Below are 14,673 nucleotides of genomic sequence, written 5' to 3' on the forward strand. Positions count from 1 at the left end.
GCGCTCCCCTTCAGTTATGTAAAATCAGCACTTTCAATTTTGCTGAGAGACTTCAAGCAGCAGTGGTGGGGTTTGAAGAAAGGGAGAGACCGTGTGTGAAGGCAGCAGCGAGAGCAGTGAGGCCCCAGAAATCTTTCCACACAGCATCAGCACTCAACATGGGCCGACTTCAAGGAGTAAATTGGGCTCAGTCTCTCTGCCCATATTTTCACCCCAGGACCTAAGCCCTGGACCCCACAACTGAGCTGGGGCCTCCTGCCACACCTCCATGGGGTTCCCCAGGAACATGGCTGGGCAGGAGCTCTGCTGCAATTCCACGATTTCACTATTGGAGCCTGTGTCAATACTGGACCCCCCTGAAGTCGTTTCGTGGCACCTGTAACTATGAACACTTTACAGAGGAGGACATTCACTTCCCAGGGCCAGTCGCTCTCCAGCACTGCAAATTAAATGACCCTTGCATTCAGATGGTCTGCCACTCCAAGATGTTCATCCTAATGTGGGTTTGCTTCCTTGTCCTTTCACATCACAAAGATGCTAAACTGAGGACTTCCTTACGACCAAAATGCTGAACTGCTTTTTATACTGTTAACAGGGAATACAGAAAGGATAAATGATGTTTGTAACAATGGACACTGTTCAGAGATGGAGGGCTTCTTTTGAAAGGATCTCATCTATTTTTCATCACTTAGGTGGTTTGATTAACTTTGGTGAATTTTACTGCATTTGGCTAATGACGACAGGCTGGTTTTATGGCCCTTGAGCAATTGCTTTCACTTTCTGGTTCTCAGGCACAATTCTCCCTGGGCTCACAAAGCCCTTTTACAACAACAGTAAAACCTGAATTAAAACATAAAGAATATTTTATTTCTTCACCACTTTCTAAAATACATTTTGAAATCTGGACCTAACACAATCTGATGCTTTAGATAGGTGGATTAATACTGAAAATGCCCATCAGACATGCTGTTTATAGCCCTATATAGATATTTTAGACGTAAAGCTGTCTGAAGTGCTTGCACTTAAAATGAATGTGGCAGCAAGAGGGAGAAACCTCGAAGAGGAAGAGAAGAAATGACTGGTTTTGTTGGGTGGTGGCAGGGGTTTTCCCTGATTGAAAAGGCAGCTCGAACATCTATACAATAAAACAATTGGAATTATCATAATTTCAGAGTTAGAGTCTTTGCATTTTATAGCTACTTGTGTAACAGTCAGTTGCCTAGATCCCTTCTCATCTGCTTGCATGCTCAATTTATATTTGTTAGGGAACATGGGATTACTTGGTTTAAGCATTTGTCCTAAGCTTTCACAGAACCACTGCAGTAAAAATGGAAAGCCTCCATTAAGGAAAACCTGTCTTGAAAGCAACAATATAGTTATATAGGGTAAGCAAAAAGGTAACTGAAATGCTGGTGCCTGCACCTACGCGGACAGCTTCTCTGCACCATTTAGGAATTATACTTGACCACAAAATGCCACAAAAGGAAAATGCAGCTTGACATTTGAAAACTGAATTGATTTTCATTTAAAAGGAGAATCAATTTTATCCATCCTTAATGGCAGAGTCAGTATTCCAAGGTTTTGCAACTGTGCTGTCTTGTCTCCCAGTCTATCTCCTGCCATGCAGAGTTACAGTACGGGCTGCTTATTGTTTCCTTTCTATAATTTTTTCTTTCGTAAAGAGAACAAGTTTGTGGTTAGACAGGGGGAAGAAGTCAACAGCCCTCCACAAGTGGCAGGGCTCTAAGGAGCACATTTCCAACACACTAGAACCCACTCTGAATTAACATAACTGCCTGACATGGAGGGGCTTTTGTACTTTTACAAACCAATTGCCATTGGAAGAACCCCAGAAATGTTTAACAGTGAATAATTCCCTGTGGGTGGACCTTTGTGCCCGTGCACAGCCCCATTGAAGGTGCTGTGAGTTACCATGGGCAGACAGACCTAAATTTCTAATTGCTGTACAGGAATACAGAGTTCAGCAGGCCTCCCAGGATCATCAAGTCTTGGCCCCAGCTGCCATGTCAAAGAAGCCTTTCTCAGCAAACCTCCAGGTTGCATTTTAAGGTGGTCTATTTGCCCCACTGCTATGAGGCTTTCTGGCCTGGTTTGGGAGAGAGAGGGAGGAAGGGTCATCTTTCTTTTAATAAAATGTTGGAAACACCTTTGATCAAAATAATAATTCACGTCATTTTATGTAAAAAGTCAGAGGTGTCATGAACATGTAACTATCTCTTTTCAGAAGATACATGAGAACTCTTACATGGCGCTCGCATAGCAGCATACCTATACTGGCATACACGAGACACTGCAATCACAGCACAGGCCTACATAACTTAACGTGCACATTGTGCAAAACATATTATTTTGCCTGGCTTGCTGATTTTGTTATTTAAAAAGTAATAGAACTCTATCCTTTCTACGCCGCACAAGCCACATCTGCAACAAAAACATTGCAGCAACACAAAGGTGTACAAAACTACGGGCAGAATTCACATTTTCAACAGCACTAAATGAGGCTGGGGATGGGCTCTCACCAAGGAGGACTTTTCGTACCGTTCTACACCCTTGCTTTAAGATCCAAATCATCACATTTACTTCCTTTGATCTGCAATGATTCCCCTTCTCCTGACTCCCCGTTCCTGGGCAGTGGTGGTGACACGCTGCCCGTGGGGGCTCATCCCTCAGCTCCCCACAGCACCTGCCTGGTGTGTCCAGGCTGTCCCCACACAGCCCTCGCACACCGCTGCCCCATGGCACTTGCAGCATGGGTGTAAAGAGTGATCTAATTCGGGATAAACTCATGACTGGGAACTGACTTTTCTTTGTGTCTCATTTTTGCAATGTTACAGCACATGAGTAACTTGTTCTAAAAAACAGGTCTGGGTAGTTTGATGCTCTTGCTTCTCTAGTAAACCTCCTGCATAAATGCTCTGTATCTAAAAGGCTGGTTTCTCAGCAGCATGCTTGCAAGCTGGGACAAGCTCTGGTGGGCCTCACTGCACCCTCAGGAATTCCAAATAATATTAGTTTGAGCTAAAAGAGTCTTGACAGTATTTACGGGGCAGCCCTGAGTAGCCGTGTTTCTATTCAGGACTCCACTCTTCCTCTGTAAGTGGATGCGTTGCATTCCCCAGAGCCTGCACCTGCCTGAAAAACGAGAGCCCCAACACGTCCTCAGGCTGTGAGCCCACACACCGTGTGTGAGCACAACCGGCTCCAAGCCCTGCCACCACGGCAGAGCGGGACCCGCAGCTCTGGATCCTGCCAAAGCCGCATCTTCTCAGTTTTGTTCTGTCAGTCACGCTGCAAATGTATTCACATCACTCAGCTGGTTTCATGTCAGGCACCCGCAGTGTGACAGGCAACCACATGTTGTCTGTTACCAGCATTCTTGGGAGACTCTTCTTAGAGGAAAAGGCATGGAAGCTACTTAGTTGCTGAACTCATTCACCCTCTTTTATGTAAAGCCACACAGATACACAAAGGCTCTGCACCATATAAGCCCATGGGTTTTGCCAATAGTTTTGTGTTATAAAATCCTATTGAACAAGGATAATTAGGTGGCATACTAACAAAACAGAAAATCAAAATACACTCGCATGCCATTTCATTCATAAAGCAGCACAGTAATACTGAGCGCTTACATGGCCACATCCTGTTTTCCCGGTAACCTCAAGGCACACACATAACATCCTGGTGTGCAGCAATCTGGATATGGCAGAGCCCATAAATCAGCAGGACACATTACACTGGATCAGCAAGCCAAGGACTCCAAAAGTTGTGTATTGATGCAGCTGCCTGATGAGAAACCCTGGATGTTGCGTTTCTGTGTTGGAAATACAAACCACTGTCTGGATGAACTCAGGGCTGGGGCTGGAGAAGGCATTCCAGCTGTGGATTAGTCTGGAGGACACTTGAGATGAAGCTTTAGTCCACTAGAGCCAGGACTGCTGGAGAGCCTGGGAATCAGGGTCAGAGGAAAGGAAAGGGATTCCAAGGAAACTATGCAGAATCTAATAGCCAGGTAAGTGCTGAGATAACTGTACCTGCTGCCAAACATTTCCTCCCTCAAAGTTAATTCAATCTGGCAAAATGTGACATTTAGCAAACCAACACACTGCCACATACTTAGTATATGAATAGCTGAGATAGGGTATGTTTTCACTGGGATGTTTCTCCGCCAGGAGCATTCCTCTGTTGTAAGGTTTCTGGGCTATGTCTCCAACCTCCATTATACAGAGTAAACACTCCCTGGATAACACCCCTGGCCAGAGCCCATAAATGCTATGGTTTCCAGTGCTGAATTATAAAGAACAAGTGATAGCTGCTCTGTGCTCCAAGCTACTGCATTTTACCAGGAATCTGAACAAGAATGGCCCATTTATATCTCCATTTATGACAGTATTTGCTTTTCAGAAATTATCTCAGTAAAAATTCTCAGCTTTGAGCCAAAAGAAGCTCTTCTGATTTATTTGCAATGCAGTAGAAACAGTGCTAGGCTACTAACAAATGTTCTGGGCAAATATATGATGATTAATATGAACGTACAAAGCTCACTGGAGTAAATGAAACATTACAACCAACTTCATAAACTACCCTTGCAGGTACAGTGTGCAGACTGAAAATAGAAACAAAACCAAAAACTTTCTAAAAATAAAAAAGTCATAAAATCCTAACCTTGGAGTGGACCCTAAGACACAACGAAAGATCAAGGAAGACTGAATGACTGAACATTTAGATAGGTAACCTCCACTAAAAAATGTTGGTAAAGTATTCCATCTGGCTTAGCCCTGGAAAGCATCCTCAGAGGGTGAGGAGCGGCAGAGAAAAGCTGAAGATCAGCAGACACACGGACAACACTTACTGATTCAGGATCCCTTTGCTGTTCAAGGAAAGCTGAAAACTCCACCAGCCTGAGCTTGGTCGTGCCAATTGATCGGCCCTGCCACGCAGGGACTGAGGGAGCTGGAGCTGATGTAGGCTCAAATCCTAAAATAGAGGAACCATTTTCATGAAGAAGTCGATAATTCCTCAGTTTCAATTTTCTGAATTAAATATAATCAGGAATTCTGCATGTTTGTATTTATGGATGTTTATATTAATTTTAGCAAGTAATGAATTCAGAGTGAGTTAAAATTGGAAAAACACAGAACAATAGGTGGAAAAAGAGGTCTCAACCCAGCAAATTAATAATGGTGCAAGTCAAAGATCTATTTCTTTGGTTTCTTGTAACGTACTGTAAATTTTTTGTTTGAATTATATAGTAGATTATAGAGATTTATATAGACTTCATGTAGACTTACAGCTGACCCTTCCTTGGAAACTGGCAGCAAGACTCACAGGAGATATTGCTGCCTTGGGAGTCAAGAGAAGTGGCCTCCATCTCTGGCTCCTAATGTGCCACATGTTACAAGTAAATCACCTCTCTTTTTGCTTATTTCTTCTGCCACTCTCAATTCCCTTCTATTTAGAGTACAAGGTTTCCAAGATAGGGACTGTCTTTTACTATGTATTGGCACATTGGGTCTTTGACTTCTTTTGGAGCTCTTAGGGAGCATTATTACAGATAATAATAAATAATTACTGTAGAGAGCTGAATCATATCCTAAAAAGAAAAAGAAGGTTTTAAATTGATAATAAAGAGGGAATGACATGATCTAGGGAGAGAAGGGCTGTTAACCACCATCTCTATTCACCTCAAGAGAAGGAATAAATGCTATCTCTTGCTCCTTATCATGGAAAATTAGATGAGAAGGAAACAAAACAGTAAAGGAAGAAGGGAAAAGCAGCAGCTCATGGGCAAAACTGATGCAGGTTTGATGTGGGTGCAAGGATGAATGATGTGGGTGCAAGGGATGGCAGGGGAGAGGCACCAAAGGTTAGAAAACAAAGTTAATCCCAAACTAGGCTGAGAACAAGGGAGAAGTCACAAGTAATGTGTGTCCATATCCTACAATAGGGGTATGGTACCTGACCGCAAACCTCAAATTCAGGCAATGAAGATGTGAGGCTTGTGTAAAATAGGGAATTACAAACGTGACTGGTTAGACATGAACACAACTTCTAATGAAGCAAAAGCTCATGCGTAAGTGTTGACTGATTTAGAAATGCTAATAATCCTATTCTGAGAGACAACTGGGAAGAATAAAAGAAGATGATTCAAAATGTCTGCCTTAGAAAACAATGTTATGAATTAGAAGTATCAAGAAAAAGGAAATAGTCGAGGATGCAGAAAGACAGCCTTAGTTTTAAAGATTAAATGGCAGCAAGTTAGAAAATCATAAAAACACTCAGAGTCAGAAAACTGCAGTTCAAGGAGCCAGAAGCATGGTGTCATTTGGCAAAGGAGACATAAAATTAGTTATCATCTGCAAAGAAATAATGATCTGTTCTGAAATTAGCCATGAAACCAACTTGGGAAAAGGAGTAGGGAAGTAGCCATGGGAAGGGCTTGATCAATTTGAGCAATGGAAGTCAGAATAAACATTAGGTACTTATCAAAGTCTTACCAGAAAGAGCAGGACCTTCAGGAGGGGGAAGAGTTATCAATGATCAAATACAAAGAGATGTTTTACACTCTAAGTCTAAACATACATAGTTTTGGAAGAGTTTTTAGCCTCAGTTTAAAGTAAATTAAGGGTTATTTTCATTACAGATGGAAATGAGATTTAGCTATTAAAAAAAAGAAATATGCATCCTATTACTCATTTTTTACAAAGCGTTTACCTATCATATACAATTTACCTTTCACATACAATGCTGACTGAAGATTATGTATCACAACTCCTTGCATATGTATCAGTGCTTCCTCTCAAAATGTAAAAAAAAAAAAAAACAACCTCAAACCAAAAAAACAAAACCCGAAAAAGAGTGATTTTCCCTCGGGTATAATCAGCTAATAGGACACTGGAACTGGTGTTTGGTCTGGCTACAGGGAATGTTAAACGTGGAGTAGTGGAGGAATTAATACACTGCATTCAGTACACAATCAAGTCTTTTTAAAGGAGAGTATAAATGGAAGAATTACCTGAAATGGGAGCTGTGACTGATGGCTGTATAGGATAAGCCTGCTGAACGAATGGCTTTACGCTGGAATAAAGAGTTACACAAAAATCATACACCATGCCATCCACAGTAAACTCCATTAGAGTCACATTGTATAAGAAAATACATGATTAATGACCTTTACCCACAAACATATATATCTCTTCCTTGCATAGTGTATTTAACAGACAGACAGTAAAAAGGCAAGAGAGAGAGAGGAGGAGGAGAATTACACCCAACATCTTAAAGCGAGGAGCTCATCTGCACTCAGTCACGCAGCAGGAAACCTGACCCACCCATTGCAAGTGTGCAGCAGACATGGATGATGATTGCTTTGACTCCTAATAAATCCAGAGGACATTAAACTACAGGGGCACAAAGACTCCCATGGACTTCAAAGGAATAATGTGAGGAGAAGCTGAAAAATAAGACAGGGAAACACTGCTCCAGAGATCACCGCAAGGCAGAAAACATAACACCTGACAGAGTGGCAAAGGCTTCCTTCTCCATATGGTGCTGCTACCATCATGCCAAAGGGTAGTAACCCCACTAATGGGCCTCACGCAGTCATCTCCTGCCCTGCAGAAAAATATGTGCCCCCTGCCTCCAGTATTGCTTATACATTTAAAAAAGGATGGAAGTATATATGCTGGAAACGTATCCACAGACAAAACCTAACCAGCTGCTTCTGTGGTATTATCATCGCAAGTCAGCATGGAATGGGAGAAAAAGAAGTGTGCCCATTAGGTATTCAGCTTCAGCTTTGAAATCTAGGATCCCTTCTAACTTTCTGAATGTGAGTTCAGATCACTGAGGTTCTTCCTTTCCCTACAACTATCTTTTCCTCTTCTTTGGAAGAATTTGCTAGTTCTTGCCTCATTGATATCCCCTGGCAGTGAAGTGCACAAGCCAGCCCCATGCTTCAAATAGGACATTTTAATTTTCAGACTTACTCTTGTGAGGATCCAGGCTGCCCTGTTTGAATCATACCCGGCCAAAACTGGAAGAAGAAAAACAAACAAACAGACCCACAATTGTTTTCTTTGTTGAAAGACTTTGAATATTTCTGAACAAGCATGATTCCTTTTGCAAACACAAGTGAAAAGTATTAATCCATTCATTCAGCCTTAATTTTCTACTAAACATTGTTAGAGAATACAGGGAGTTTTTGGGGCTCGGCTAACAACTTACCCCAGGTGCCCCAGGAAATGTAGGACGGGGAATTCCTGGCAGGCCCAGCTTGTTGTGAATAGCAGTAGCTGAGACTATCTGAGCTGATGACATTGCTGCCATGTGCTGGAGTGCTTTGTCCTTTGCTGTCTGATCCTTTAATATGACAATTACATGGAGTCTTAAAACATTTGGCACAACAAATGATGTTAAATAACTGCAGCTACAAGCACATAACTAAAAACTTAAAAAGCCACACAGAAAATGCAAAAATAGCAAACCATGCAGGAAAAAAAACCAAAATACAGCACAGAGGCTAACACTCAAACTACCTCAAGGCAAAACCTCCTCTCAGACATGCATGGTGGACCTGAATTCTCACAGCCTGCTCTGCCAACAAGCAGGAAGCTCTAGGAGAGCAAACTATCGCCCACTTGTTTATCTGGGCAAATTCTGCTGACTTTAAATCAGGCTGGACTAAACACAGAATGCTGGTAAGGCTCTGCCTGCGGGACAGGGAGCACCGAGACTGGAGCTCTGTCATTTAGATCTAAGAGAAGTTTGCCTTTTGTATTACACTGTAAAATGAGAACATAGAACTGCAACTGACTCGCAATGACAGATCTTTCTTCATGCTAACAGATTTAGAAACATTTTGGATTCTGTTTTACAATAAGTATTTTAAAAAATAGATCGCAAAAATGTAATCAACATTTTAAATTTCCAATTGTGGAACTTTACTAATTTACAGTGTTCCCAAAGAAAACAATCAGCCATGAAACTCCTGCTGTTTTCAAGCATACAGAAACAAGTTTAGGAAAGGATGGGTTGTTATCGATTACTTGGTTTAGAGCAGAGCTTGGAGTCCTAGCCACTGCCAAACATATGATAACAGAATAGAAAAGGAAAGCCTCTTAATGCAACAGTGTTAACTAAGTGGGTATCTTAGGTCAGGTAAAATAAGTAAACAACAGACTGTTACTATCTGGTAAAGCGGGGCTCCTCATCCAGAAGTACTGTATTAATAAGTGCTAATATTTAAGTATGTGGCTTAGAATGAAGGAACACAAGCAGTATTAGGCAAGGATTTTGTTTGTGTTTTTTTTTTTTTTTCTGGTTTTATTTTACAAGCAAAGTAGCAAGCATGCTGGCAAGAAGTGCATGCTCTTATATATGATATATGACTTTGCACATATGCTCCCTCCAAAGCTTGCTTATAGTAGTACTATAGGTGAGCAGTTTCTTCCTTTGAATAGCTCCTTTAGAAACAGCACAGGCTGAAAGTACAGGAAAAGCTAGCCAAAAATTCTGCCAAGCACAGCTAAGGTACATAATACTTGGTTTAGTTAAAATACTTACCATGCTTGTTACCTGGATACAACAACAAACAGTTTATTAAAATGCTTGTGTAGAAGAGCAGACTCTTAGCAAAATATGAACAAAATAGCAAGAAACAAAAGGAAGAGCGTTTTGCTCAACATCCAATATTAGCTTTAGACAAATGCATTATTTTCACCTAGGGACTGATTCATTAAAAGGAAAACAAATAAAAAGGATAAGAAACCCCTAACAACACTGGGGAGAAACAACACCACCTCCCTCTGTGACAGCTGCAGAGAGTGAGAGAAGGGGGTTTTTGCTGAGCTTGTTTCCCTAAGCTGTTGCAAGGAGCCCCTGTGGGATGCAGCCCGGGAGAGCGGCAGGTGGAGCAGGGGAGTAGCTGCTCCAGCACAGTCCCCCTCTGCACTGCGCAGGATATGAGCCTGAAGTGCAACCCGCTGCCTGCAGAAGCATTAACACCTGCGGACTCACCCGCGCTGCCTCCAGCACAGCAGCATGGGGCACTGCATTATGACCTGCCTCATGGGGACTGCCTCACCGCAGCTGACAGCGTACCAACAGAGCAGCTCTGCCCTGTGGCTGTGTGGTGAGCAGGGGGACAGGGTACCTATCAGTGCACGAACAAAACTTGGTTTCCCCAACTTGTAGCTTTCCCTTATAAACACAACCAGTTCACTGGGTAAGAGGTGGAAGTCAGCTCTGGCTCTGCTAGCTGCTGGCACTTACCACTGCCTGCCCCAGGTGTGTTTGGGAGGTTTGTGCATGCCATGGTATACTGGCTGCCTTTGGGTGTCTGCAGATCACCGCGCTATAAAATGCTTTGGTGGGTGTGAAGAAGTGGCAGTGTCCTGACATTCACACAGCTATCCAGAAAGCCAACACCTCTGCTCTCCTGCATAGTGAGAAGGACTGTCATGAAAACATGAACATGAGGAATTGTCCTTAAGCAACACTAGAGGACTTTTGTTCCTCTTCCCCCTTTCTTTTTTTAGGTGAGCTGGCTTGGAAATGCCATGCAAGTCTCACCCACAGTTTACTGAATCATAACAAAACCGAACATAAAGGGGATCAATACCCTGTGTTTGAAATGTATGATTCAAGAGACGTGTGCCTTTGGGTCCTAGTAACCTCCAAAACTGTCTGAGTGCTGCTTTCATGACTACCTTGTTGTTCTCCAGAACTGTTGTGGCACTACAGCCTCTCCTCCTGCACTGCCTCCTGGCTGCAGTCAGCCACGCCAGTGCCACCAAAGGAAAGTCCAGCTCCTGTGCTCCTGCCACGTTCCCAGACTCATACTGTTCTGCTGATATAATGGCTGCTATTAGGTGGATCTAAACTAAAGAAGAACAGGAAAATAAAAGCTTTGTTAGAGATATAAAAGTCCATACCTGGGAGCTGCATGAGCTCAGGGTAAATGATATGTCTATGGCATAGTTCATCTTGCCTCACTTCGGGCATTTGAAGTCTCCAATCTAAGGCAGCTGGCTAACCCCCTGCTATTGTTAGTGCAGTAAGCACCTACTGGAATAGGAGACTATGTATTTCTTGCTAACCAGGCATCAAAGCCAACTGGAGTGTGTTACTTTCTGTAATGTTATCCCTGTCCAAGGACTAGAACAGGAGCCTGAGCACACCATGGCAACAGTTAGGGCAGGTAACTGATGAACTAAGGAGAAATAAACTATGGAAAAAATTTCCAAAACTTACACTTCCTTCAAGACCTATTGTGTTCACAGAAGGAGGGACACTGAGACTGTCCTGTGGAGCTCTCAGCTGCCATTGGCACTGAGCCTGATGATCCAGAATTTTAGGAAAAGGGACAGGGATTTTTGGAGGGAGAAAACATCTTTTGCTCTATGACATGAGAAGGGATGTGCCTTCCTTCTTGCCGACTGCTGCTTTCACCCTAGGACGTTCTGCATTTTGCGGTGGCTATTCATCTCATCCATTTTGACCAATTAGATTAGCAGGAGGATGGAGAGAAAGCGAAAATGTTTAGGATGCCAGCTCAGAAATACAGCCCTTCCAGCAGGGCTAGTCTTGAGGAATTTCAACAACTCCTACAAAGATTCTCAACTGTGGCAAATCTGCCAGCTCCACCAGACATCAGCAGCCTCAGGCCAACACACATCAACAGGAAGCTTCACCTGTTGTAGACTTAGGAACCTCTCCATGGTTGGAAGATCAGTTTTTCTCAAAGTAACTGTATCTTCACATTCAAACATGAAAGAAATAAAATACAAAATCAAATGCAAATACATAAGAGACCCTGACTTCCACTGCCAAAAGAGTACCTTTTGCTGCAGGAACATTTTGGAGAGCTGCAAGGTGGTGGCCTGTGCTTGTATAATCGGGCAGACTTCATAGTCTTCAAAAACAAATGGGAAAACCACATTTTAAAGCTGTTTATTTAAACTGAAATACTAGCTTGTCTGCCACTTAAAAACCCAAGTATAATGCTGGGGGGGTTTTATGCTGTAATGAGAACGCTCGTAACCAGGAGGGAATGAGTCTTTCTACCTATCACTGCAATACGGCTGCTCCTGGGATGAAACTTGGTAACTGATTAATAACACACAATGGTATTACATCACAGTTTAGGCAGCTAGAGAAGTAATATATCCAATTAAAACGGCAGGGGTAATTTAAACAGGCAGATTACAGTAATTACCCAGCTTGGAATTTTGCCAGGACAAATGGGTTAACACTCCTACTCTAAACAGGAACGTTGTGGGATTTTTAATGACTGCAAATAGTTAAGACTTTGGTTTCCTATCTTGTTCAAGACAAAAGGGTTTGGTTTTGCTCTTACTTGTGCCGCTATGTCAAGCTGGAATAAATACTTTTGGGTCAATGAGGTTTATGCTGCCGTATGTAAAATAAAGAGTTTGGCCCAGGGTGATGCACAGTCCCATGCTGAGGTTCGGCAGAGGCTTGGGGGGACAGTATCTCCTACTGAATCACTAAATGCTGCTGGAGCTTAAGGTATTCCTTGGATAGGTCCCATCTCGCCCTGGCCTGGCTTGACCCTACTTTATTTATGAGGTCTGAAGGGATTGCTGCTGCCCAGGAATGACACTGTAGTAAGTAACAGACTGCACTTGTAGACTGCCGCTTTGTCTTTTAGAAGGGGAAGGGAAGTCCTTCTGTACTGTGGTACATAATTAGTAATGAACATTACCAAGGTGGATTTAGAGTACAATGAGTGGAAATCTGGTCTAGTTCCACTAAACCCCTAAAATGCCACCACTGTAATGGAGATCAGGATCTGCCTCATGTTTTAGCCAACTGCTTCTGGCTGCAGTTGCAAGCACTTTGTTTTTGGAAGAGTGGAAGTGCTAAGAATCTAATGCAAGGAGACTATATGACTTTTAATGAATCAGGCCCTTGAGGTTTACTTTTCACCCATTAGTTTTGGAATGCAAAATACATAGTTATATTAGATAATCATAATTCCCCAGTATCATCCAATTATTAATCTTAATATCTATAAAAGCCCCACATGAAACAAGAGTTCTACATGACAAGCACAAAAGGATTTGTGCTTGACTTTCTTTTAATCCAACATAAACAGATGAATAATTCAATCAATTCAAACAAGTTCTACAGCAAATAAAAACTATTATCCTAGAATGATAAACGGGGCTTTGAATACCATGTTATCTATGGATTTGGGAGAAAAAAATCAGAGTATGAGGAAAAGTAAGCAAAACAGAACACAGTATTAATTCAAGAAACCCTAAAACCCCTACTAATATTTAAAATACAAAACTTTTCTTGTAAGGAAAAATAAAATAATAATAATAAAAAACCTGACATAAGAGAAGAAACAACAATTTGCTTACAAAATTGATATTACAGTAATGCTAACACATAAAACAGATTCCTAATAAGCAATTTTGCAGATGTTATTTCTGCTCAGATCTCGTATTGATTCAAATAAACTTTGCAATAATTAGCTGTAGCTCAAAAAAGATAAACAAATCATGACAATATACAATTGTTCCGGACAAAAGATAGAGAGCACTTCAGTGTTTCTAGCCCTGATCTCCAATTTGCTTATTATTAGAGAAGACAGGAGTAAATACAAAAGCTGGCTATTTCAGCCAGGCAATAGCTAATGCCAAGAAGAGAATGTGCATTCAAAGCTGTCCCAACTTGCTGCCTAATGAGTAGCAATTAATCCATCTTATTGTATTTCAAAATGCTGAAGACTCCATTCACATCAAAGGGAATATTTCAAGGCTTTTATCATTGTTCATTTTAAAAGTATAGAGCTATCTTTAGCATTTTATAATTGACAACAATATTTTCTTTTTATCCCTCAATGCTGAATGTAGAATAATGGATTTTAAAACATGTAATACATATGAACTGTAGGTATTTTAATGTTTCTTTTTGTCTGTGTCTAATTAATCTTGCACTATGAAAAAATATCTGAAATGAGAGTCTAAGATAGATGTATACCCTGCTGTGAAGACCTTTACTCTCTATTTATGCTCAGCTTCCAATCCATCTTTCCTCCTGAATGGACAGAGGTGACTTTGGCTCCCTGACAGTGCAAAGATGGGAAATGTTGCAACCTAACACTATGGACTGGTGTATTTGACACAGAAGCACATCAGAGTGTAAAAATTCTGTTTCGCTTCTTCCAGTCTCTGCATGAAAGGAAATCTCATGAAGAGGAGCAGCCTTTCAGATCTGTCTCCAGGGACAGCTTTATCTCAGCTTCTCCATTTTCATGAGATGAAATTCCTCTAACTTCAGGAAGATTTTAATAACGTCAGAAAATCAGATTAAAATCTCTAAAACAGGTGCATTTTCCTGCAATAAGAAAAAAAAAAAAAATTAAAAGTACAACATCCCTGGAAGGGCTTATGGGACATTCTCTACTGGTGGTCTTGAAATGTTGCAATAGCAATTACAGGCAAATCTTCACTTTCTTGCAGGCTACGGATCTGTCCATCCAGAGTGACTGCAGGCATCAAAGAAAACAGACTTTGCTGGACCATGCAGACTTTATGGCATGCAGGTGAGATTTCAATCTACTAGGTAAGCTTCAGTAATATTCTATCTAATGCTATGTGCGTAGATAGCTCTGAAATCCTTTCA

At 41.6% G+C, this 14,673-nt stretch overlaps 1 protein-coding gene across 2 annotated transcripts in view; it reads right to left on the reverse strand.

Annotated features, from left to right (window-relative positions):
• Nucleotides 1–14,673, reverse strand: part of TEAD1 (TEA domain transcription factor 1) — a gene marked incomplete at both ends in the record, with an annotated part of 100,632 nt that overhangs the window by 19,475 nt on the left and 66,484 nt on the right. Inside the window, 5 exons of one of the 2 annotated variants that reach the window (XM_080619581.1) lie at nucleotides 4,871–4,995; nucleotides 7,034–7,095; nucleotides 8,004–8,050; nucleotides 8,242–8,376; nucleotides 9,580–9,591. In XM_080619581.1, the coding sequence (XP_080475707.1) occupies nucleotides 4,871–4,995; nucleotides 7,034–7,095; nucleotides 8,004–8,050; nucleotides 8,242–8,376; nucleotides 9,580–9,591 (381 nt within the window). The remainder of the gene's footprint in view (nucleotides 1–4,870; nucleotides 4,996–7,033; nucleotides 7,096–8,003; nucleotides 8,051–8,241; nucleotides 8,377–9,579; nucleotides 9,592–14,673) is intronic. The other variant, XM_080619582.1, reaches the window with a different exon arrangement.

Source organism: Psittacula echo (assembly GCF_963264785.1).
Source record: "Psittacula echo genome assembly, chromosome: 5".
Taxonomy (NCBI): Eukaryota; Metazoa; Chordata; class Aves; order Psittaciformes; family Psittacidae; genus Psittacula; species Psittacula echo.